This window comes from Euleptes europaea, chromosome 14 (genome assembly GCF_029931775.1).
Source record: "Euleptes europaea isolate rEulEur1 chromosome 14, rEulEur1.hap1, whole genome shotgun sequence".
Lineage (NCBI taxonomy): Eukaryota > Metazoa > Chordata > Lepidosauria > Squamata > Sphaerodactylidae > Euleptes > Euleptes europaea.
Genome location: NC_079325.1, coordinates 21,858,987 through 21,884,033, shown reverse-complemented (window position 1 = coordinate 21,884,033; position 25,047 = coordinate 21,858,987). Strand labels below are relative to the sequence as shown.

The 25,047-nt window shown below is 46.6% G+C and overlaps 1 protein-coding gene across 1 annotated transcript; it reads right to left on the bottom strand.

The window, feature by feature from the left end:
• Nucleotides 1-1,121: 1,121 nt before the first annotated feature.
• Nucleotides 1,122-25,047, bottom strand: ASH2L (ASH2 like, histone lysine methyltransferase complex subunit). The gene is made up of 17 exons (XM_056860224.1): nt 24,999-25,047; nt 23,949-24,018; nt 22,774-22,919; nt 20,785-20,873; nt 20,343-20,437; nt 19,891-19,986; nt 19,297-19,392; nt 18,497-18,572; nt 16,342-16,359; nt 13,301-13,394; nt 12,044-12,261; nt 10,695-10,862; nt 10,045-10,238; nt 7,660-7,752; nt 5,978-6,076; nt 3,539-3,598; nt 1,122-1,237 (listed from the first exon to the last, which is right to left on the bottom strand). The coding sequence occupies exons 4-17, from the start codon at nt 20,855-20,857 to the stop codon at nt 1,130-1,132; spliced, it is 1,488 nt and encodes a 495-aa protein (XP_056716202.1). The 5' UTR covers nt 20,858-20,873; nt 22,774-22,919; nt 23,949-24,018; nt 24,999-25,047; the 3' UTR covers nt 1,122-1,129.

Here is a 25,047-nt window from a genome sequence, read left to right as displayed (position 1 = left end):
GGATAGGGGGTGGATGTCCGGTCACTGTTAGTTCTCTCTCCCCCCGCACTAGAAGCAGAGCACTGACTGTAAGAGACGCCGCCAGATGTCTGTTTTCCAGATGTACCCAGTTGCTCAGAACAGGTCTCTCCCTGACCACAGAAATCAAGAGGAGAGGGCGCCAAAACTCCTGGGGGTGTCAGGAAGGCAGGGTGCAGCCGAATGTTCTAACAGGAAGAATTTTCTAACAGAGCAGTTCCTCAGTACAACAGGCTTCCTCAGGAGGTGGTAAACTCTCCTTCCCTGGAGGTTTTTAAGAAGAGGCTAGATGGTGCAGAGTGGTAAGCTGCAGTACTGCAGTCACAACCTGAGTTCGATCCCGACAGAAGTCAGTTTCAGGTAACTTGCTCAAGGTCGACTCAGCCTTCCATCCTTCCGAGGTCGGTCAAATGAGTACACAGCTTGTTGGGGGTAAAGGGAAAACGACTGGGGAAGGCACTGGCAAACCACCCCGTAAAACAAAGTCTGCCTAGTAAATGTCGGGATGTGACGTCACCCCATGGGTCAGGAATGACAAGGTGCTTGCACAGGGGACCTTTACCTTTTAGATGGCCATCTGTTGGCAATGCTGACTCTATGACCTTAGGCAGATGATGAGAGGGAGGGCATCTTGGCCATCTTCTGGGCATGGAGTAGGGGTCACTGTGAGCATGTGGGGGAGGTAGTTGTGAATTTCCTGCATTGGGCAGGGGGTTGGACTAGATGACCCTGGTGGTCCCTTCCAATTTAATGACTTACCGTACAAAGTCATCCTGGCTTGCACAGCGTCAGCAGGCCCATTAACCTATTAAGCCTTCACTCTTTTGCCACAGCATGCTCCCAATCCAAATGATTCATCGTGATTGGAAGAAAAGCCCCAAATTCCATCAGTTTGGGCAACATACATTGCCTACTTCTTCCTGCTCAGTCTTTTTTTTTTTTTTTTAAGGAGTGGTACTGGAGGAACTAAGAAAAGCGCGCAGGCTGCTCTTTCTTGTCATTATATATAAAAAAAGGAAATTTATTTCCTTTCCGCTTTACACCCAGAGAAGCTGTTTCACTTTTTAAAAAGGTACACACAGACGCACACGTATTTATACACAAATGTCTCTCAAGGCTCCCAAGGGGGGCTCCGACGCCCATCAACCTCCGTTTCCACGTGATAAAGGACGTCTGCCAGAGTGTGCTCTACCACGGCGACCCAGCCCATGTCGCTGATCTGTAAGGGGAAAAGAAAAAGGTTGTTGTGCGTCAGCTTCATGTAAAGGGTAGCGAGAAGATGAAGCCGGTAGTGGGGATCCCAAAAACCTGTTCCACTAGCAGAGGAGCCACGGGAGGAAAGAAGAAGAGTTGGTTTTTATATGCCGACTTTCTCTACCACTTAAGAATCAAACCAGCTTACTATCACCTTCCCTTCCCCTCTCCACAACAGGGAAGCCCAAGGTCACCCATATGGCTTCATGAGTAGGAGTGAGGAAACCAACCCGGTTCACCAGATTAGCGTTCACCGCTCCAAACCACCCCTCTTAACCACTGTTTCTGTCTTCTGGGAATGGCTGGCTTGGACTGCAAGTATTTTAGGAATCCAAGGCTGACATCAGACAGGGAAATAGTTTGGGTTTCCCAGAGATAACGAAAGAAGATATGGGTGAAATGGGTAAAATTAAGACCCTGCCCAGCTCAGCATGCCTGACATCTAAAGCTGTTCCCTTGCCTCCTTGCCTATGTCGTGGGAAGGTAACACTGAAAGGAGGAGGGTGGAGAGAATGACATTGTTTTGAACTTGGTGCATTTGAACTGGCAGGGCTCCTAGAGAAATGCTTCCAAGGCAGAATTTGCTACTGCTGCAGCATTTCTCTTGCATGTCCCTCCTGTGTCACATTGCTCCAGAAGGGCCAACCGCCCTTAGGAGCAATGGTGGGGGAGGGAATGCAAAGTGGAGCAGGAAAGTCCCGATACACACATGAAACGCTCTGCATCAAAGACAGCGTGCACAAAAAGCCTAGAAACCCGCATGGAAGCAAATGAGCTGCAGGACACAGTCTGGCCATCTGCTGTGAAATCTGGGTGCTCAAACTTATATTTATAATACAGAAACCACGTTTCTGGTCCTCATGAGAATGCTTAGAAATCTGACGCGTCAGGAATAGGGTCGCCGGCCCAAGGCTGTCAGCCAAGGGGAGACTTACAGGTGGGTGGGGAGGGGGGGAGGGCTCAGTGGTGGCGTTGTGATGTAGCAATGCGGTGAAGCTCTAGCACTCACTCCTGCGCGGTGCTATCGTTTCCCGATTGCACTGGAAGTGATGTCACTGTCTTGCCAGTGATTTCTCCCTGCCAGTTCACTGAACAGCAGCAGGGGAAGGAGGCTCCTGGCGGGAGATATCCTGCCCATCCGGGAGACCTGGCAGCCCTAGTTGGGAATAATCAGTATGGTCTGCAGGCAAGATATAAGCCTGGCTGGTCTGGCTCCCAGCCTTCCCTAGCTTGCTGATCTGGGGAAGAGATGGTAAAAGGTGTCCAGGGAGAGGCAATCCCAAGCAGGTCTACTCAAAAGTCAGACTTGTTATATTCAAGGAGGCTTACTCCCAGGAAAGCATTCTTAGGATTGCAGGCAAAGTCGTTTCAATTGATGCTTGCAAAACAAACAAACAAAAATTCAGGACCGAAAGGGGAGTTCCTGGATGAGAATGCCTCAAACTCTGCCAATATTCTGCACAGATGGGGAGTATTTAATGGTGGGAGGCAAAGCGGAGCATAGACCCTGATTGCAGAACCTCCCACACTTAATCCTTGGCACTCCTTGAAGGATCTCAAGTAGCAGGTACTGGGAACTTCATGACAGTTAGAGCGGTTCCACAATGGAACAGGCTTCCTCGGGAGGTGGCGGGCTCTCCTTCTTGGGAGGTTTCTAAGCAGAGGCTAGATGGTAATCCGACAGCAATGCTGATTCTGTCAACTCAGGCGGATCATGAGAGGGAGGGCAGGAAGGGTTGCGTCAGTGCTTGGCTCTCGAGGCCCTTTCTTATATGCCCAAGGAAATGTTGATCATCATTCAGGGTCAGGAAGCAATTTTCCTGCAGGGCAGATTGGCCAGGGATCCAGGAGGCTTTTTTGCCATCTTCTGGGCATGGAGCAGGGGGTCATTGGGGGTGTGGGGAAGGTAGTTGGGAATTTCCTGCATGGTGCAGGGGGTTGGACTGGATGACCCTGGAGGTCCCTTCCAACTCTATGATTCTATGGGAAAGACTGACCGGCAACAGCAGCTTGCCAGAGGGAGAGGGGGCAATGCTGAACTAACTGGCCAATGGCCCAACTTCATGTATAGCAGCAGCATCTGGTCAGGTACTTCAGATTCCTTCTTCCAGCTCTACATTCCAGGCTCCAAACCTTCACATTCTATCCCTACTGCCAAGATGGGGCTTTCTGATCAAAAGGATTGCCTTTTACAGGCAAAATTCCGTATTCTCGGTCATCGGAGACATGTGTGAGATGTTCATGGGAAACCCATTCTGGCTCTTACCGGACGGTAAGTGACATCTCTTGGAGGGTATTTGAAGTAGGGCCCGAAGTTTATAGAAACCTACAAAAGGAGGAGGAGGGAAAAAGTTTGTGATTGTTTTAGTAAATAAGCACTTCACATACATTATTGTAATCCTCGCAAAACCCCTGCAAGGTATTAAAATCCTCATACTACGTATTTTAGGGGGAGTCGAGGAGAAACCAGAGAGACAGTGACCTGCCTAAGGCCACTGGGAGAGTTTGTGGCAAAGAAGAGATTTGAACTGGCGACCTTTTGGATCACAGCTCATTCTCTCTGCCGCTGTGCTATGCCAGCGCACTGCTTAAAAAGGACAAGGATAATCCCAAACAAGCTGGCCACGCTCACACGTGGCTAGTAAAAGAACAACCATCACATCGCTCCACTGAGCAAAGTCTGAAGCCTTCCTCCAACTTAACAGGATTGTCCTCCAATAGAAGAGCTTCTTGTGCTAGTGGCAGGCCCACAGAATTTAGGTACATAAGAAAAGCCATGCTGGATCAAGCCCATTGTCCAGCAGACTGTTCTCCCAGTGGCCAACCAGGTGCCTCTAGGAAGCCCACAAACAAGATGACTGCAGCAGCAGCATTGTCCTGCCTGTCTTCCAAAGCACCTAATATAATAGGCATGCTCCTCTGATCCTGGACAGAATAGCTATGCATCGAGACTAGAATGATGCATACCTATTCTCTCCAGGATCAGAGGAGCATGCCTATTATATTAGGTGCTGTGGAATGCAGGAAGGATAATGCTGCTGCGGCCATCTTCTTTGTGAGCTTCCCAGAGGCAGGCTGAAGCTGCTGCAGTCCTTACAACTACCCGTCAGGAAGGCCAGGAGTATGAGATCCACACTGCAGATTGGAGGAACACAGAGAACTGCTTGCCTGTGGCCTCTTGGAGAGTTCGGGACAGAGGTGAGATGCAAACAAGGAGGCTCCTCTGATTTGCGGCTCAGTCACTTAAACTGGAATGCCGCACCAACTCTTAGAGCAGAAGAACGCAATATGAAGAACGAGGTAAAAAAGGTAAAGGTCCCCTGTGCAAGAACTGGGCCATTCCTGACCCATGGGGTGACATCCCATCCCGACGTTTCCTAGGCAGACTTTGTTTACGGGGTGGTTTGCCAGTGCCTTCCCCAGTCATCTTCCCTTTACCCCCAGCAGCAAGCTGGGTACTCATTTTACTGACCTTGGAAGGATGGAAGGCTGAGTCAATCTTGAGCTGGCTACGTGAAACCGACTTCCGTCGGGATCGAACTCAGGTCGTGAGCAGAGCTTGGACTGCAGTACTGCAGCTTACCACTCTGTGCCACGGGGCTCAAAAGAACGAGGGGGGGAAATAAATGAGCTCCATTGGAGGAGTCTAAGCGGCAGCAAGTGGACCACAGCTTCACATGGTGTGCCAAAGAGCCTGCATTTCCTAGGAGCCCATTACCCCAACATACTCCATCCCTGGGGAAGCAAAAATATTGCCAGGGATGCTGAGGGGATGGAGATACAGGTGCAGCGAGCTCCATCCTCCAAGCCACGTGAGCCCAGAGGAACTGCACTGGCACCTCAAGGGCAGAGGGCCCCTGCTTCCCTGGCCCTTTGGGCAATGGCAGAATTTTGAGAACAGGTTACGGGCCCCACAACAAAATGGCTGCTCTGGGGGCTAGGTCCAATCTCAGCCTGTAGGGAGGTTCCAAGTCAAGCAGCACTGTATGACGGAAGCAGCTTTTTGCAAAAAGGTGCTCCAGGCAGACTCAAAGCGGAGGGGATGCAGCCTGAGCTGGTCTGAAGGCCCTTCTACTCCAGTGAAGTGGAGGAGAGCCAGAATTTGCTCTTTGTTTTGGGGAAAGAGGCAAGTGTGTACCATGGCGGGGATCCCTGCTCCAGAAACAGGAGGGAAAAAAGGGCTTGCTGAGGGACTGAGAAGGATTCATGATACTATGATTCATATTTTCTCTCCATTCCATAGCCTTTCGCAGTGGGATGGACATTCACACTGGTGTAAAGGGCAGGTGGGCGAGAGGTTAGGGTAAACATGGCATCTGCAGGGACACAAGCGAGGGGCACAATGCGTGAACAAACGCCTACCACAAGCTCATGTGCTGCCAACGGGACCTTGGTTTTGAGAAACAGGCTCCAATGCTCCTCATTTCCACTTCCAAAGCGATGCCTGGAACCTGCCTTATACCATCTCAGCCCCCTGGTTCACCCTGCCCCAAACCATCGACTCTGACTCGCAGCGATTCTCTGGAGCCTCAAGCAGGGAAAAGGGCACCCCGAGAAACTTCATCTGGAGATGCTGGGAGTGGGGCTGGGAGTCGAACCTGGGGCCTTTTGCACGCCAAAGGCACATTTCACCCCTGAGCCACAGCCCTTCCCCAGATGCCCAGGAGCAGAACACACAGCACCCAGTGGCTTTTTTTTTACCTACCGTGCAGCCTTTGTACAAAGAGACAGCGGGGAAATAAACGCCTTCAAAAATATCTTTGTATGCAACTCCTTGGCTGGCACCGTTTTTGTAGAAAATTATCTGAAAGAGATAGCAGGCAGTCACCACAACAGAACAGCGAAGCAGGGCGACCTTTTTCCCTGACAGCCACCCGACCTTTTACCCAGCTTGACTCCCTTTGAGCTTGTTGAGTCTCAGGGAGCCAGTGCGGGCCGCAGGTCTTCACGGTACCCACCAAGTATCCTCACTTCAAGTGAAGGCTAGCAGGCAGATGCCCAGAAGGCAAACAACCCACAAGACCTCGCCTCCTGCATTTCACAAAATGCAAAACTAGATCTTTCCAGAGCCATTTGGGTAAAGGGTATGACGGTTATAGGGCGAAAGGGTGTGTGACAAGCTGCTGAAGTCCTTGCTTACACCAGCCTATTGCAACTTGTGGATGGGGAACGGTAAGAAGAGGGCTGCTGGCTTGGCTTCGTATTAATCCCTCCGCTATTCAGGTACTTAAGGCCTGGGCTTAAAGGAAGGCATGAAGCCTTGGGTGAGAGCCTACAGCCAATAGGAAAATACCTTGCAGATGAGAAAGATCTGCACTTTTAGCTTTCCCCACCTCCTCAAAGAGCCAGTGTGGTGTAGTGTTAAGAGTGACGGACTCTAATTTGGAGAACTGGGTTTGATTCCCCACTCCTCCACATGAGCAGTGGACTCGATAATCTGGAGAACCGGATTGGTTTCCCCAGTCCTCCACATGAAGCCAGCTGGGTGACCTTGGGCTAGTCACAGTTCTCTCCGAACTCTCCCAGTGGCTTACAATCACAAGTTCTTCCTCTCCCCACACAGGAAGCTTGTGAGGTAGGTGGGGCTGAGAGAGATCTGAGAGAACTGTGACTGGCCCAAGGTCACCTTAACTACTACACCCCGCTGGCTAGCATAGATTAGTGTTAAGATTAGGATCTGGAAGACTCAGGTTCGAATCCCCACCCAGCCACGGAAACTTGACCTTGGGCCAGTCACACACTCTTGGCCTATCCTGTGCTCACAGGGTTGTTGTGAGGATATAATGGAGAGGGGGCGAGAACGTTGTAAGCCACTCTGAGTTCCCAATGGGAGAAAAAAAAGTGAGGTTTTTATGAAGAGGTTAGATGGCCATCTGTCAGCAATGCTGATTCTATGACCTTAAGCAGATGATGAGAGGGAGGGCATCTTGGCCATCTTCTGGGCATGGAGTAGGGGTCACTGGGGGTGTGGTGGTGGGGGAGGTAGTTGTAAATTTCCTCCATTGTGCAGGGGGTTGGACTAGATGACCCTGGTAGTCCCAATTTTTTGTTTATATATGTTTGTCCCATGATTCTCAGCACATCCCTTTTGTATGGCCAAAGAGGATGCCTCCTTACCTTCTCGCCAACAGAAAAGCCTGCAGGATCAAACCCATAAATAGGAACTGTTAATTCCATAGCCAAAAACAGGACATCACAATTGTCCAGGGTATTAAATCAGCAGACAACCCTCATTCTATTTCCTCATACAGTGGCTGCTATTGGCAGGAAATGTACCCCATTAGAAGTCACCAGTGGGGGCTGGCCGGAGGCTCCACGGACTTAGCACAGCTCGACTCAACGGACTGGTTGTACAAATCATCCTTTCCTTTCTGAAGCCCGACTTACTTGGCTTCCAGAAGCTTGCTTTAAACTTTTCTCCGCTTTATCCACAAAGTCCTTCTCTTCAAAGTACAGGTAGCTTTTGAATTTGATCAGTGCCTGAAGAGGGGAAAAAGCAGTGTGTGACAGGCAGTTTACCAAGGCACAAAATGTCTCAATACCACAATCAGAAAAATAAAGCTCCACCCACACAGACACAATTTTCTTTTCTTTACTTATTTGGATTTATAGGCTGCTCTTTCCTGGACAAGCCAGGTTCAAGGAGGCTCTCAACCTTTTAAAAACATGATTAAAACCAATCCGTGATCCACACAGAATTTACAATGTAAAACCAGATGCCTTCACTATAACAGCAATATAATTGCTGTATCTTGGGCTGCATCAACAGAAGTACAGTGTCCAGATCATGCGAAGTGATGGTATCGCTTTGCTCTGCTCTGGTTAGACCTCACCTAGAGTATTGTGTTCAGTTTTGGGTACCACAATTTAAGAAAGATGTAGACAAGCTGGAACGGGTCCAGAGGAGGACAACAAAGATGGTGAGGGGTCTGGAGACTAAGACCTATGAGGAAAAGTTGAAAGAGCTGGGTATGTTTAGCATGAAGAGGAGAAGACTGAGAGGGGATATGATAACCATGTTGAAGTACTTGAAGGGCTGTCATATAGAGGATGGTGCTGAGTTGTTTTCTGTTGCCCCAGAAGATGGAACAAGAACCAACAGGTTAAAATTAAATCAAAAGTGTTTCCGTCTAGGAAATTTTTTCTAACAGTTAGAGCAGTTCCTCAGTGGAACAGGCTTCCTCGGGATGTGGTAAGTTCTCCTTCTCTGGAGGTTTTTAAGAAGAGGCTAGATGGCCATCTGCCAGCAATGCTGATTCTATGACCTTAGGCAGATCATGAGAGGGAGGGCACCTTGGCCATCTTCTGGGCATGAAGTATGGGTCACTGGGGGTGTTGGGGGGGAGGTAGTTTAGAATTTCCTGCATTGTGCAGGGGGTTGGATTAGATGACCCTGGTGGTCCCTTCCAACTCTATGATTCTAATTATAATCGTATTAACATAAGCAGCAGTAATGTTTATACTATTTGTAGGAACATAGCAGAGGTAGAAACAGGAAAGAAAATGGGGGGGGGGCAGTAAGATGTAAAAAATTCCAGTGACAAAGATACTACTCCACGTTAGACTTGCTCACTAATGAAATTCAGATAATTCATGCAAGAAGAAAAGCTTCCAGTTTAGTTTATATCAAAAACAAACCTCAGTGCTTGCGGTCATAACAGGTCAGGAATTAATGGACTACAGGCCTATCAATGGCCATCAGCCATGACAGCTAAATAGAGCCTCCATGTTCAAAGGCAGAATACCTCTGAATATCAGTTGCTGGGCGGGGAGGTCTTCTGGAGCATCTGTTTGTCCACATGCATGTGGGTGTGGATGGGCCAGGATGCTGAACTAGATGGGGATCTCAAGTCCGACCCAGCAGGGTTCTTATATTTTTAAGGGCATGCCAATGAGCAGGGCAAGGCAATGGAGCAAGAGCAGCCCTCGAAGTCAGTGGCATCACTCCAGCTGTTTGCACAGATGGGGCTGGGCAATTTCTGGACACTGCTGCCTGCGTCACAGAATACAGATCCTGGGGTGGATGCCGATTTCCCGAGAATCCCAGTTTTCAAAGCAAGTTTGCAGACCTCGTGCAAAGTTGCATTTCTTTTTTTCCCTTAGTATGCCATTTGATGTTTTGCTAGCACAGAGTACCTCTCAGCCAGGATACGTCGTGCTGAGCAGTTAAACCATGGACTGAACATCCCCCTGCTTTTCAGAAGCACAGAGAAGCACCACCCTAGGCCATCAATTTTAAGAGGCTAATAAAGGAACCGATGCGACACTCAGAAGGGCAGCCCTGTTTAGTTCTTTTTGATACTGCACAGAGGAAACAAGCCGGTTGCATTCAGTTGTCAGGACAGACTTCTATTGTTAGGAAATCCTGGCAGCCGAGAACATGGCTGGGTTGCTCTGCTTGCATATTCCCTCCCTTCGCACAAGCCCAGACTTCCTGGTCTGGGAAGTCTTCAAGCTTGTTCGCCATGTCGTCTGAATGCAGGGGCCTTAGCGAACAGGGGTGTGTTTCATCCCCACAAATGAAGATTCTAAGCCGGGAGGATGCCACAGTTCAGAATCCCCATTTGTGGGGAGGAAACAAAACTCCCATTTGCCCAGATAGCTTCATTCAGGCATCATGGCAAACTAAAGTTTTCCTGAAGGCTTCTGAAACAAGGAAGCTTTTAATCATGCTCTTCGCTTAAGCAGAGAAGTTGTCTTTCATGACCGTCACTAACAGAAGTTTGCAGCAACGTCTGAATGCGGCCACCGCCCAGGAGGAGGTCACCTTACCTTATCTTTATAGGTATCAGGCAGGGATTTGGCGGTTTCTGTGTCTTCGGGAAGGCTAATATAGAAACCAAGCACGTCGCCTTGGCCATAGCTGGATGAATAATGTTTGCCAATGGACTGGTGGAACTTGGTGCCTTTCTTGCTCCGCCACGAATAGCTGAACTTGTCATACCCCAGGGGAGCCTGCAGATTTCCTGAAGAAAAATGAGACGTGATCAGATCGAACCTGTGATCACGGGCTTTGCAAAGACGCCACCGGCCTGGAGCATCCAGGCAATTCCTAGAAGGGAGACCTGCTACTCTTTTAAGATTTCATCGCTTATTGGCAGGTACCCCCCTTTACCGTTGCTTTGCTGCTCAGGAGGTGAATGTTTCATAGCATGGGGCATCTAGACCAGGGGTGTCGAACTCATTTGTTACGAGGGCCAGATATGACATAAATGTCACTTTGTCGGGGTGGGCTATGTGTACTATAAAATTTAATGCCAGGCACCAGATACACAAACTTTATAGAAGACACAGGCAAAGACAATTAACAATATTATTTTTTTACTTATAATACAAATATGCTTAACACAATTAAAAAAAAGAAAGTTAAAACTGGTTCAGGAAACCATGAAGACAGACGAGGTCAAAGGCCAGCAATTTACCTAGCGGCTGAGACCACCCGAGCCTGGAAGCTGTTTCCGCAGGCATCTCGTCCACAGAGATCTCAAAGTACCAGGCTCCCTTCCGCACCCCGTGTGAGGCTCTAACCATGGAGTAGCCCTTCTCTCCGATGACGGTCAGCCTGTCGTCCGAAATTTTCAGCTGAGGAGCTGCATTTGTAAGCAGGGGGAAAGGAAATGGATGTCGAGTCTCTCCTGTGTTTACACCCTTAACCGTAAAAACAGCTGAAGTAGCCGAGGCCCACAGCTTTTAATGTTTAGGGCTGTCCCCTGATTAACGAAAACCAGTTAACTGGATGAATTTCAGTCAGCCGACCAAATCGGAACAAGCTTGTAAACACAGAATTGTTTAGAAAGGGGAGGGGAAGCAACTAAATACATGTACTGCACATGTGCATTATAGGAGGCATCATCTTAGAAGCAGCTGTGATTCTGCCTCCTTCCTGATAGCAGGTGTAAAGCCTGGCTGTGGCCAAAGGCACGAGCCCTTTGAAAAGAGATGAACGGCTCTCGGGTCACAGCCTGCAGCCACTGAGCTGGACAATGGATTCAGAACCTGCCTTGGATGTCGGGTGTTTTAGGGTGTTGTTTTTTGAAGAATTTAAAAAATTTTATACTTACAAGTTACAAACATTACACATCTAACACATACACCCTGTACAAGCTCTACACAGACTGTTACATCTTGGTCAGAGTTCAATCCAGCTTAATCTTACAAAATCTTACATTATCTATCTTACATCAAATATATCAGTCCTTGCACATAATATAGCTATTCTCTTCCACCGTCCTTCTTTGGTAGTGTTAATTGTTAATAATATAAAATTAGAGAAGAGAGACAGCTTAGTAATTCACCCTTATTATTTCTAATATTATTATAAAAGTAGATCTTCATGATTTATATGACCGATGTGGGGTTTTTTTGAGGTTCATTATTTTGCTCGTTTAAATTATGATTTTAAATTAGCTCCTTTTGTGAGCCACTCTGGACTTCCATCGTGGAGAAAAGCGAGGCAATAAATTACCTAAATCTAGTTTTGCTAGAAATCGCCACTTCTCATAAAGCCTCTGCCTGCCAATGCCAGAAGAGGGAGGGTCCGTGGCTCAGTGGTAGAGCCTCTGCTTGGTATGCAGAAGTTCCCAGGTTCAATCCCCAGCATCTCCAGTTAAAAGGACTAGGCAAGTAGGTGATGTGAAAGACCTCTGCCTGAGACCCTGGAGAGCCGCTGCCAGTCTGAGTAGACAATTCTGATTTTGATGGACCGAGGGTCTGATTCAGTAGAAGGCAGCTTCATGTGTTCATGTGTTCAAACCATTCAGAAGCACCATACCTCGGTCGTGCAGAGCTAGAAGCACTCGTTCATACAGACAAGCTCGGTAGAGGTCTCCGGGAATAGGCTTGCCTGCCCAGCAGTCTAGTTCCAGCTTCTCCGGGTCAGGTGCGTGGGGATCTGGCTCAGCCAAAATATAACGATATCCATCTTTGTTAAAGGGATGCTCCAACGGGTAGCCGTGAGGTGGGAGACGCTGAGCGGAGAACAAGGGGTCGCTGAGAACGAGGGGTCACAGAGAAAGGAATGTTAAGCGAGACACGAACCTCCAAGATAGGAGAGGGTTTTAATCAGGTAACATAACGTGATTGTTCATAGAATCATAGAGTTGGAAGGTACCACCAGGGTCATCTAGTCCAACCCCCTGAACAATGCAGGAAATTCACAACTACGTCCGCACCCCAGTGACCCCTACTCCATGCCCAGAAGATGGCTAAGATGCCCTCCCTCTCATCATCTGCCTAAGTTCACAGAATCAGCATTGCTGACAGATGGCCATCTAGCCTCTTCTTAAAAACCTCCAGGGAAGGAGAGCTTACCACCTCCCGAGGAAGACTGTTCCACTGAGGAACTGCTCTGTTAGAAAGTTCTTCCTAGTTTCTAGATGGAAAGTCTTTTGATTTAATTTCAACCCACTGGTTCTGGTCCGACCTTCTGTGGCAACAGAAAACAACTCAGCACCATCCATTGTTGATTCTTTTTTCATTAGGCAATTTAAAAAGAGGAGAGAAATCCTTACCTTGCCTTACTCAATGCACTACTTTGCAGGTTACTCCAGCCCAAGGCAGGATGGTCACAAAGTTACTGGCAAGCCAACACAGGCACTGACCAGAACGCAGGACACGAAGAGATTCCCACACAGGCACAAAAATCTGAGTAAAACAGCTTACAGCGGCAGCAATCGCCTTTCTTTACACTAGGCCTCATTATAATGCCCTGACCTGGGTGGCCCAGGCTAGCCCGATCACATCAGATCTTGGAAGCTAAGTATTTGGATGGGAGACCACTAAGGAAGTCCAGGGTCACTGCACAAACACAGGCAATGGCAAACCACCCCTGAAGGTCTCTTGTTTTGAAAACCCTATGGGGTCCCCATAAGTCGGCTGCGACTTGATGGCACTTCCCACCACCACCGATTAATATCCAATCCTGGCTTCAGATTTCAAGTTGTTTTTAAAACGGAACATCAAGTTATCTATGCACAGTTTTCTCACCGTTACAGGAAACGTTTGCTCGCCTTTGCTCCGTTGCATTTACCTCCTGGTTTTCTTGGCTGTTCCCGTGGTTCCTCCATCTTGCTGTTTGCGTTTTGCTCCTCTTCCTTTCCCGCTACTTCCGGCAACAAGACCCCCTTGGGAAGAAAAGCAACCACAGATCACTTGGCATTTTACAGAGGGGCAAAGGGAATCTGCTCAAAACTCCCCGGATGCATTTGAATCTCAACAAAACCAAACTGTTTCCATTCACCTCCTTTCTGGGCCTGTATTACCATCCAGTACCAGGTTTAGTACTGAAATGGTACTTGGATTGAGATATTAATAATTATAATACAGGCCCTTATCACAACACAGCAAATACAAGCAGAAATATCTTGATCTCGCTAGCATTCACTAATTGGAAGGTGATCCTTTGTCATCTCTTTCATGGAGATTCAAAACACACGAAGCTAAGACAGGAGCCAATATGACAGGGCGGAATCAAGAGGTTTCAATCAGACACTTGCTCATTTTAATACCAGGCAAAAGGCTTTAAAAAACCCCACATTGGACACACAATTTCTGCATCAGCTGTAAGCACCCAAAGACAACAAAAACAGGGAGGAAAAACCAGAAGCATAAGATGTTTCTCTGAAGCGCCAGCAAATTGCTGTTTTTGGTGGGAGCAAGAACTTTGTGGTTCTTGCCCATATAATGACTTTTGTCTCCTTCCCCTGCAGGCTTGCTGATTTGGCAGCCTTGCAGATATACGGGCAGCTGTGGAAACCCCCCCACACCTTTTGCCCCAGGGTAGTGCAGGAGAATTTGGGAAGAAAGGAAAAGGAGAAACCTCTGAGAGATGAAGGAATAAAGGTGCACAGCCCCAGAGGTTGCAAGGCATTGATATAACAAGTTATAGCTAATTCAAAAAACATGCAATATTAGTTATTGCAAAGGTTCAGAGTTAAACAGATGAGGTTAACCTGAAAATTTCCAAATGGCTAGCCACCTTTTGCCACGAGGTGGTACGGGAGAATTTGTGGCATTTCTGGGAAGAGGGGACCAGGAGAAGTTATGAAAATTGTGTGTATTTAAGTAAGGAACATCTCAGCCTTTAAACAACTCCTAAATATTTGTTATCCAAGGAAGGATCCTCAAAATGTTGATATGCTGCACAAAAAATATTTTGGGCCAGTGGCTGCTTTAGTTTACAGGAAATTACCAATCTTGTGCATGCCCACACTGAGTGTGATATGTGCGCACACTGAAGAATGATGTCAGCAGCCCCCCAAAAGTCACCATCATACCAGAATTTTGTGGTACTGTGTGGAGGAAATGCACCTGGTGGGTGAACCCGTCCCCTGAAACACTAGCAACCTGTTCACAGTCAGGGTTGCTAAGAAGTAAAAGAAGTGACCTGTTAGCATTTGGCAGTATTCTTTAGTGCAGAGGAAGGCTCCGACTCCCTTCAGGTGACCATCCATTGACCTAGGGGAGATTTACTTTGGAATGACTGACAAGGTGACCTGCCAGCCTGCAGGTATGTGACAGGAAGTCATGGACCTTTACAGTCACTTGACAGGAAAGGGAGGGAGGAGCCAGAATTATGACCTCACTGGTGTCAAGCCCAGTAGACCATCAGAAAAAGTATTTGTGTTGGTTTTTATATGCTGACATGGATTAAAGAGCATGCTGCTACATGGGTGATGCAGCACCAGTGGCAGACGTTTGTGGCTCCATGCTGCCAAGCATACAGAGTTGAGATTTGCTGCGCTGCAGACAAACATCTTTAGCAGCAACCTAGGGTACCATAACTACGAGTGTAGCAAGCTTGGACATCATTAACAATCCTGTAGCAGTGTAAAGGAATGAGGCTTTCAAAGGTAACTTCATATTCTGCACAACCATGAATGAATTTGACTGGTGCTTATTCGGGATCAGAATATATTTTTTTAAAGGAGAATTCTCCTTTGCAACTTTAGAATGCCACATCTCAATGTGAATCCAGGCAACCAGTTTTGACCCAAACTGCAGGCGGGATCCAGATGGATCTGACAATCCACAGCCTTAATGAGTGTTCTGTTTGGAAAAAAAACACAGGAGGGACATTCCAGATTTATCATCAGTTTCAGGGTTATTTCCCCACAGAACTCACTCCGAGCAGCATATATGGGGGAAGTGCATTTCAGCTTGAAAGCAACCCTTTCGAGGCAGCTGCAGTTGAGAGATAAGGGCACCCAAACAGTTTTCACATCCAGCCAGGGATTTCCACCCAGGACTCCCCACCCCGATTCAAGGTTCACACACCATCCTTACGTACTATACCTTACTGGAGCTCTAGATGACAGTTTGTGGGAAATCTCAGCAGGAACTGTAGAAGAATACACCCATCAAGAGGTTTAAAAACTGGTTGCCTAAATCCAGCCTCAGTGTTAGAACAGACGTGGCTTTAATGGTTTAAACATCCTGGAATGCAACGTAATTTTCTACGTGCTAGTTTTTGCACCCGTTCCCATATTTCTTTGTGATTTCTAATTGTTATGGCGCAGGGTGAGGGAAGCAGTGCTTCCTTACCCCACCACAATCTTGCAAGGAGGGTTCTCATTAGTCCATTTTACAGATGAGGAATTGAGGCTGATGAACCAGAGATTCCCCCCGCCTCCCAAACAGGTCAGGAGAATGAATGAAGCGGACAAAAAAAGGGCTTTAGTGACCCATGAAAGGCAGAATATGAGAGTTCTGAAAGCTTGTCAAAACTTCACATCAAAGTAGAATTAATATTTGTTAAAAGTGTTATTCCTATGGATTTCAGGAGAGGTACTTTGGATTAATTGTCTTGAGCTTCTAAGACAGTGGGTTGTATCCTGCCAGCTTTTCTAATCGAGAAAGCAGGGCTCAGTTACCACTAAAATGCCAGGGATTATGGAGTTCAGATGGGAAAAAAGTCCCACTGAATGGATACTTCAGTGGGCGGGGAGGGGTCAGGTAAAACAGCATACAAGCTGAGCTGTTAGGATACAACACAACTTGCCAAAATAAAAAAACAAAGCTTTTCAAACCACAATATTTAAAATTTAAGAATCTGAAAAGTAGAATATTCACCTCCCAAAGAGGCTCCACCTGTAAGAACAGAAGTTGTACCATGTAGTTGTTATGTTTTAAATGAGAAAAATAAAAAGACACTCCCAGCATGAAAAGAAACTAAAATGACTAGCCACAAGAAAGACACCACTCTAGATCAGTAGCCTTCAACAGTTCGAAACCTTGGACCAAGTGAACAAGGTGACCCAGCAGCCTGCAGGTATGTGACAGGAAGTCATGTACTTTTACAGTCACATGACAGGAAAGGGAGGGAGGAGCCAGAATTATGACCTCACTGGTGTCAAGCCCAGTAGACCATTAGAAGTAATGTTGGTTTTTATATGCCAATTTTCTTTACCACTTAAGGAAGAATCAAACCTGCTTACAATCACCTTCCCTTCCCCTCCCAACAGATACCCTGTGAGGTAGGTGGGGTTGAGAGAGTGTGACTAGCCCAAGTTCACTTAGCTGGCTTCATGTGTAGGAGTGGGGAATCAAACCTGGTTCTCCAGATCAGACTCCACCGCTCCAAACCACTGCTCTTAACCACTACACCACGTTGGCTCTCATTAGCTGTGGATCACCAACTGTAGCCAAGTACAGGAAGCTGTGCCATTGTGAGGGAAAAAAAGCCAAGTGTCAATGCTGTAGAGGAATTTTCTTCAAACACTGAGTGACCTCATCTCAACAGGCTTCTGAGTGAGTGAGTGCGCAAAGAGAGGCAGGAGGCATGGCACCCTTGCACTCTAGCTGCAGGCATGGCACACACACTCTAGCTGCAGGTCGCCCCAAAAGGCAGCTAAAAAAAATGGCGGCTTGCAATCCAGCAGGTGGGTTTCTAACACCCACAACTTGAAGACCACTGGATCTACGTTAAAGCATCCCTTCCAGAACTGCATTTGTGGGCTTGTCTGTGGGCTTCCTAGAGGCACCTGGTTGGCCACTGTGTGAACAGACTGCTGGACTTGATGGGCCTTGGTCTGATCCAGCATGGCCTTTCTTATGTTCTTATGCACTTACTTTAGATTGCATTTACCTGAAATGCCATCCTTTGGGAAGTTCTCCCATACAGGCCTTTCCTGGAATGTTCTCTTCCCCCCCACAAGTTACATAGGAAATAAGAAACCTCTTCCCCTACCAGTGTTGTTAGAAGCATCTCCACATGGCGAAGCACAGATTTATTTGGGGTCGCTGATCTAGGTCACCAACAAAAGATTCCCTTTCCTGTTAACAGTTCTGAAGTGGGTTCAAAACATTGTGTAGTAGGATAGGTGGGACCTTCCTCCTGCACAAGGAAGCTTCCACTATAGGAATGTGCCACTTCTGCTGGAGCAAGGATTCTTGCACTGAAGGAAGGCTCTGCAGTTAGCAGAGAAGAACCTTGGATCCAGCCCCGTGTGGTATGCACATCCTCTGCCAGCTAGACTTCAATTGAGAAACATCAGCCAAAGGAAACTCCCCAACCTCTCCTCCAGCCCAAAATAAAGCTTCGCCAACAAGTGATTTCCATCAGTAACAGCATCCATAAAGGAGACATACATTTGCTTGATATTACTGGATTCCTATAGCATTTCAGTAAGGTTGTTTTTAAAAAGAAGAATTGGTTTTTATACCCTGATTTTCTCCACCTTTAAGGAGTCTCAGGGTGACTTACAATCGCCTTCACTTCTTCTCCCCACAACAGGTAAGTGAGGCTGAGAGAGTTTGGAGAGAACTGTGACTAGCCCAAGGCCACTCAGCAGGGCTTCATGTGGAGGAGTAGGGAATCAAACCCAGTTCTCCAGATTAGAGTCCACCGCTCTTAACCACTACACCCCACTGGCTCTTTGTATCTTAGGGCTGGATTCAAACCAAGATGTTGGTTCCCACAGGTCCATCTGCTTGCAGAAATATTTGTCCTGTGAGCAGAAAGGCACCTTTGGATCCAATTTAACAGTTTAAATTCAATGCTTTTTTTAAGAAGAAGAAAAATTAACATGGCAAACAGATTTATGTTCTGATGCTTTTTCAGGGTGTCCCAAGACTAATTAAAAAAATTAAATCCATCCCTTGAGCTATCAGGAAAAAAAGGAAATAGGAATGTCCAGTAATAAGACTTGAGAACAACATAAGAATTCAAACTCTCCTACATCAGATTTCTTTGTTTATAAAGAAAAAGAAAAAACAACAAACTTGCCATTTAGATTCCCACTTGTCGACACTGTACTGCTTTGTTTCTGGTTATCGTATGCAGGGCCAATATTAGCAAGGTCCTAAAAGAGAAGCAAATGTACACTCAATTAAAAAAAAAGTTAGATTCTTTAAAGGAAGTGCAAGTAAGACTTGTTAATGTCAAATATTTTATTAGAAATTAAGTACCATCATTACCAATAGGATCGAGTGTCTGCTGAGCATGTTTAGGATTGCAGCCTTAGCTAAATTTTCAAGGCATCCCAAGGCTTTCATCAAGCTATGCAAATACACACGCCTTTGTTATGTTCTACAGTCAGCCTGGAGTAGTGATTAAGTGGGGTGGTTTGGAGCAGTGGACTCTAATCTGGAGAACTGGGTTTGAATCCCTACTCCTCCACATGAGCAGCGGACAGCAATCTGGTGAACCGGGTTGGTTTCCCGACTCCTACACATGAAGCCAGCTGGGTGACTTTGAGCTAGGCACAGCTCTCTTAGAGCTCTCTCAGCCCCACTTACCTCACAGGGTGTCTGTTATGGGGAGGGGAAGGGAAGGTGATTGTAAGGCGGTTTGATTCTTCCTTAAGTGGTAGAGAAAGTCGGCATGTAAAAACCAACTCTTCTTCTTCTAACCGACAAACGTTCTACTCAGCCCTCCCTCAACTGACCTCCCCTTAAAGTATCATGACAGTAACCAACTTGAAAAAGACTGCAAACAATAGTTTTACCATAGTTTGGAAAAATCTGCATTAGCCAATAATTTTACTCCATGAACAATCCTATAAGGGGCATGCCAAGTTGACCTACCTGGTCTAGGAGTCCGAATTTGGGGTAATCCTCCTCTGGATCTTTGCTCCCTGGATCCGGATGTTCTTTCACCAGAAATACGTCCCTTTCTTTACACTAGCACAGAATATTTAAACAATATCAGAAGACTGTGGAGCATTCAGAAATACATGCAAGGTGAATGGTAATGTGAAAGGGGTCGTGATTCAGCAGCACAGTGTTAGCTTTGCACGCAGAAGGTCCTAGGTGCGATCTCTGGCACTGCCAGGATCAGCTTGGGGTGATGTGAAAGATCTCTGCTTGAGAACCTGGACAGCAGCTGCCAACCTGAGAAGACAATACTGACCCTGATGGACCAAAAGGTCTGATTCAGTATAAAGCAGCTTCATGCATTCAAGGGCCCAGGTTCAATCCCCATCATCTCTGGTTATAAGAATCAGGTAGTAGGTGATGTGAAAGACCCAAGCAACCCTGGAGACTCCTGCCAATCAAAACTAACATCTAGATGGATCAGTGCTATAACCTACCAGGCAGGTTTGCATGCTTTTTCCATTTCAATTTGTTATGAACAAAACACAGAAGCCATTTTGTTCTTTTACAACTTCCAGCACTTACCATTGTCTTCACAATATTATTTGGCCACGTCATTTTCCCCGGTCTCTGCCTTGTTGTCATACACTCCCAATACTTATCAATAAATGGTATAATATCCTGTTTGAAACCAAAGGAAAATAATGACAAGTTTTACAAATACTTTCAGTAAGCTTCATAATCTTCACCATGCAAATTATACATTAGAAGCAAGACATTACACAAATGTAGCTTAAATGACAAGGGCTGCATCCAGACAATCACAATCAACTATGACTAACAAACTGGAATTTGATACAAATCCCAGTTAGGTTAGGCACAGTTTGTCCTAACTGAGGCTTGTTGCAACATTGAGATTCTCATTTCAACTTTTTGTGCAGCTCCGCCTCCTTCTACCTGTCTGGAGACAGAGTTGGCAATCTAGGGAAGAGTTTTGTACGTTCATATAGGGAGAAGAGACAGAGTGGATACTATACCTTGTCTTTGGAGAACATTGTCTTTGGGTGTTCATCTTGGGTCCTTGACTGCCAAGTTAAGTTGGCCAGGGCACTAAGACACATTTCCTTCAGATCTTAAAAACAACAACAACACAGAGTGAGACAGAACACAACTTTAGGGCTTAACAACTATGAGCACTCTTAAGCTAAACAACTCCACTTCCGAAAAGTGATAAATTGGTTAGAGTGCTAGACAAGGGTGAGGAGACATGAATTCAAATTCCTATACAGTCATGAAGTTTCCTGGGTGACCTTGTGCGGGTCGCTCTCCCACAGCCTAGACTAGCTCCAAGGGATGTTTTGAGGACAAAAAATGAAGGAGGGGAAAACCAGGTATGACATTACAAGCCCCTTAGAGGCACAGTAAGATAACATGTGATTGAAAATCCCCCACTTCCCCAATATTTCTTCCTATACTTACTTGCTTGTTTTCTTAAGAAATATGTATTTCCACTGTGATGGCAAATGTTGCAATGAAAACTGTAGTTGGTCATAAAAGGCAAGCAGGATCTGGAGAAGAACAATTTCTTTTATTATTTCACAATATGTAGTATGAACTCTCTTGTGATGGGACAAAAAGGCGAGCGAGTGCCTACCCAGCCTTACACGCTCCCATCAACTTTAATGAATCGGAGCTACCAACACTAAAGATTAACATGCCGTTCTAAAGAAAAATAAATGGAAACCCATTCTCCTCTCCCTCTCCCCCCAGCAATTTGTAACCACTCTTTAAATTCAGGCTGAGACACAGCTCGGTCAGATATGTTAAAGAGTTACATGCAACTTTCCACCAACAAAACACTCACCCTCATCCCTATCTACAATCCAGTTAATCTGATGTCCTAGGATGCAAAATGCTACAGATCTAACCAACTACAAGATCAATGAAGAATTTTCCTCCCAGATTGCGCAGAGATTCTGGGGATTATTGGTGTTGCACTGAAGCTTGGCTCACTTGCTAGTGTCATACTGAAGCCGCTTCTTGGTTGAAACTTCTAATTTTTGATCTGTTTTTGACACACTGAGGTCAGCACTGCATAGGCAGGCCTGAGAGGCACTGCCACAAAACTCAAGGCAGACTGGAGAGCCAGTGTGGTGTAGTGGTTAAAAGTGGCAGACTCTAATCTGGAGAACCGGGTTTGTTTCCCTTCTCCACATGCAGCCTGCTGGGTGACCCTAGGCTAGTCACAGTTCTCTCTGGATCCCTTCCCCACCTTCAGAAGTCCAGTGGGTGACAAAAGATATTTTCAGTGGCTGAATTAAGGAATACTCTCCCCTCTCCAGACAGATTTATGAAACATCAACATGATTTTCACTTTCCTACTTGGGGGAGGGGGGCTTTTCATCTCCCCAGAGTCTCAGATAAAGTCCAAATATCTGGACTTTAAAAAACATGCTACATAATATTGCTTGTAAAATTCAACAAAAGCAGAATGAAGGATGCTAACTGACTATTTTTGGTACTGGTCTACAACAATTCTGTCAACAGAATTTTAAGTTTCTGAAAACATTACACAGAAATATGGACCCGGCCAGCACAAAAGGCAAACATAGGAAAAATGAGAGGCAGAAAATGAAGCCCACAATCTTGCATGTCTTTTCTTAAGATGTTAAGCAGCCTGGTTTCAAGCAAACAGAACCTAAGTGTGAGCTCACATTGCCCTCTTCTGGCAATCTTCATGCAAATGTATTGAGACAAGGGGAAATCAGACAGATGCTGGAAGAGCCACAAAGGGATTTCCAGCTCCTTCATGGCTGCCCTTCCCAATCTCAATCTCCTTCTGATTTCCTGGCTGCAGTCTCCCTTTTGGTTTATGATGGAGCCAAGGAATAGAAAGTCTTGAACAATTTCAATTTCCTCATTGTTATCCTTAAAGTTGAGTAAGTTGTGCTAGTTGGCCAACCTTAAATGGTCTACTGGAGTTACCATTCAACTTGCTGGGGGGTGGGGGAGAGAACACTGTTCATCCATATGTCACCTGTACATTTCCCACCCCCAGGGGGCAAACAGTGGGTTGAGGTCAGGAAAACTGATTGGATGGGAAGGGCTAAATCCCTCACTCCCATCCCGTGCCACAGCCAAGATTGAAAATTGGGGGCAGGGGGGGGGTCACAGTCGCTATTTACTAACAAACATGGTCAGGACATGCTCCTGCATTGAACAGGGGGTTGGACTAGATGGCCAGTATGGCCCCTTCAAACTCTATGATTCCATGACAATCATTCGAGTGTCTCTGAGTGTCTCGTGCATTCTTCAGCGAAGGGCTCTTCCTCCACCTAAGTAGCTCATCCCTTGAAGGAAGCCTCCAAACTTGGCTTGCGGGATATATCAGAGACTTCTTTAAAATGTTTCTCTAAGAATCTGGGAACAGAGGATGACATTGGAGACAGACATGCAGCCACTACGTACGTTGTATCAATACCAAACGTCTCCGCGGTGAACCATTTGGTACAAATCCCACACTGCAGCTCAATCTCTCCCAGTTGCCGTCCATTCTCTTCATCGACTGAGCCGGTCTGAGTATCCAAAACTTCAGAGTTGTCCCCAACGCCTTCCTGCAATTACATTAGCACAGCTGCACAACCGGAAAGGCCAAGAACCACATTCGCTACAATGCACAAAATGCAACACCACATCAAGAGAGCTTGTTGGGTGCATCAGTTAGAGGTCTGGTCCAGGATTGTGGAGACCAAGGGTCACACCCAAACTTATTCATGAAGCAGACTGGACATGCTAGCCCTGTTCATGAGCTACAGTGAACATGCATACAAACTGTGCACAGCAGCCACTTGACTGTTCTTTGTAAGAACGTTTAGTAATTATCACAATACATTCAACTCAGGTTCAGCTGGACAAGTGATTGAAACCTTACATTTCTCCAGGTATTGGTCCCTGGTTTCGTTATGTGAACACATGTTGGCTATTTGTTACAAACGGCTGTACACACATACAGGCAGGGTGCATGTGTGTTCACGGTAACATAGGAATAGGGCTGCTGTCTCTCAATCTATTTACTGGGGGGGGGGCTGTGGCTCAGTGATAGAGCCTCTGCTTTGCACGCAGAAGGTCCCAGATTCAATCCCCAGGATCTCTAATTAAAGGGACTAGGCAAGTAGGTGATGTGAAAGACCTCTGCCCGAGACCCTGGAGAGCCGCTGCCGGTCTGAGTAGACAATACTGACTTGATGGACCAAGGGTCTGGTTCAGTAGAAGGCAGCTTCATGTGTTCAGCGGAGTCATGAAAAGAACTTAGCATGCCACAATCATAATGAAGAAAGGGTATGATGAATGACTTTGGAGCACAAATAATTGTAATATGAGAAATTACGTAACACTGATTTTGCAGAAACAGGTGGGAAAACCCTTGTAAAGTTTCTCCCAATGAGCCTTGATCACACTGTCATCGGCAAAAGGACTGCCCCAGCCAACCCAGAAACGAACCTTGGTGTCCTAGCACAGAACAGCTTGAGACAACTCTTAGAATTAACTGTGGAGTTTCCCAGTTCTTCTTCCCACCCTCCTAATTAAGAGCATAAAAACAAAGCACCGGCAGCATCCCAGCAGAGAATCACTAATCCACCTACCAATGCATCCTTCCCACTGGAAGATTCAGTCTCCAAGGCAGCACTGGCATCTGCCAGGGAGGCATCCCCTCTGAAAGGCACAGAAAATCATCATCAGAAGCAACCACACCACGCCCATAGCGTTATTACATATTACACACAATTAAGAGTGGGTGGGGGGCGGGGGCGGAGAAAACTCCGCTTCTTTTAGAAATGCTCCGTTCTTCATCCCAGACACTAGAGGCAAAATGAAAGCAGCATTGGGACTGGGGAACTCAATGCCACTCTCGCATAAATATTGGGTAGGAATGAGCAAAAGACGCCTGTGCTGGGTGCAAGGAGGAAAGTTTCGGTGTAAAAGGGAAACAAACAGGAGTCTAGCAGCATCTTAACAGACCAACAGAATTATTGCAGCAGAAGCTTCCGTGAGCAACAGGGCACTTCATTATGGATTTCAGCATGAAATGCATCTTCATTTCCCAGAGGGAGGGAGGGAGGGAGGGGGGTTGGAGAGATTTCTGCAGAGACCATTGTAAAGAGTAGGGCCACAAAGTACACGATATTCAGTAGGCCAGCAACCACTTCTGTGCAAAGCTCAGATGTATTCAAGAGCATTCCCTTAAGCACCAAACAAAGCAAAACAGTGGGAAATGACATTATCATGGAGCATGTTAAGGAATAACTGATTTGATGGTGCAACAGTTCATGGCCTAGAGATGCATGAACCGAAACGCCATCAGCAGAAGGGAAGCAGTGGCCAGCTGGGCCAGGCGCTGCAAGCAGAGGTTCGGCTTGTGACTTTTCTATGCAAATCGCAAAAAGATACAAAACTGGGGGTGGGGAGAAAGCGCATCTGAATGACTGAAAGTGGGGCGGGGAGAAAAAAGCAGATCCAATTGGCCGGCCGGTCAGGGCTTTGGCCAATAAGATACGGGTGTGAGCGTTCTGACCAACGAGAAATGGATCTGAGCGTTCTGACCAATAAGAGCAGCCGTCGGGATGGTGTTGCGCCTAGCCAATGGGAGCGAAGGTGCCTTTTTTTTCTCTCTTGCGCATATTTCCGGGCCTTACCCAGTCTCCGAGTCCCCGGTCCCCTGCTCAGCAGGCCCTGAGGTTTCCC

What these genes read in the sequence shown, in the direction of transcription:
- ASH2L (XM_056860224.1), bottom strand. Translation starts at nt 20,857, where the DNA reads ATGACCAACTACAGTTTTCATTGCAACATTTGCCATCACAGTGGAAAT. An exon ending in ATAATATTGTGAAGACAATG is followed by an intron (nt 19,393 to 19,890) that starts GTAAGTGCTGGA and finishes ATTCTGTGCTAG; the next exon opens with TGTAAAGAAAGGGACGTATT. An exon ending in CTGATACCTATAAAGATAAG is followed by an intron (nt 7,753 to 10,044) that starts GTAAGGTGACCT and finishes TCCCCTCTTCAG; the next exon opens with GCACTGATCAAATTCAAAAG.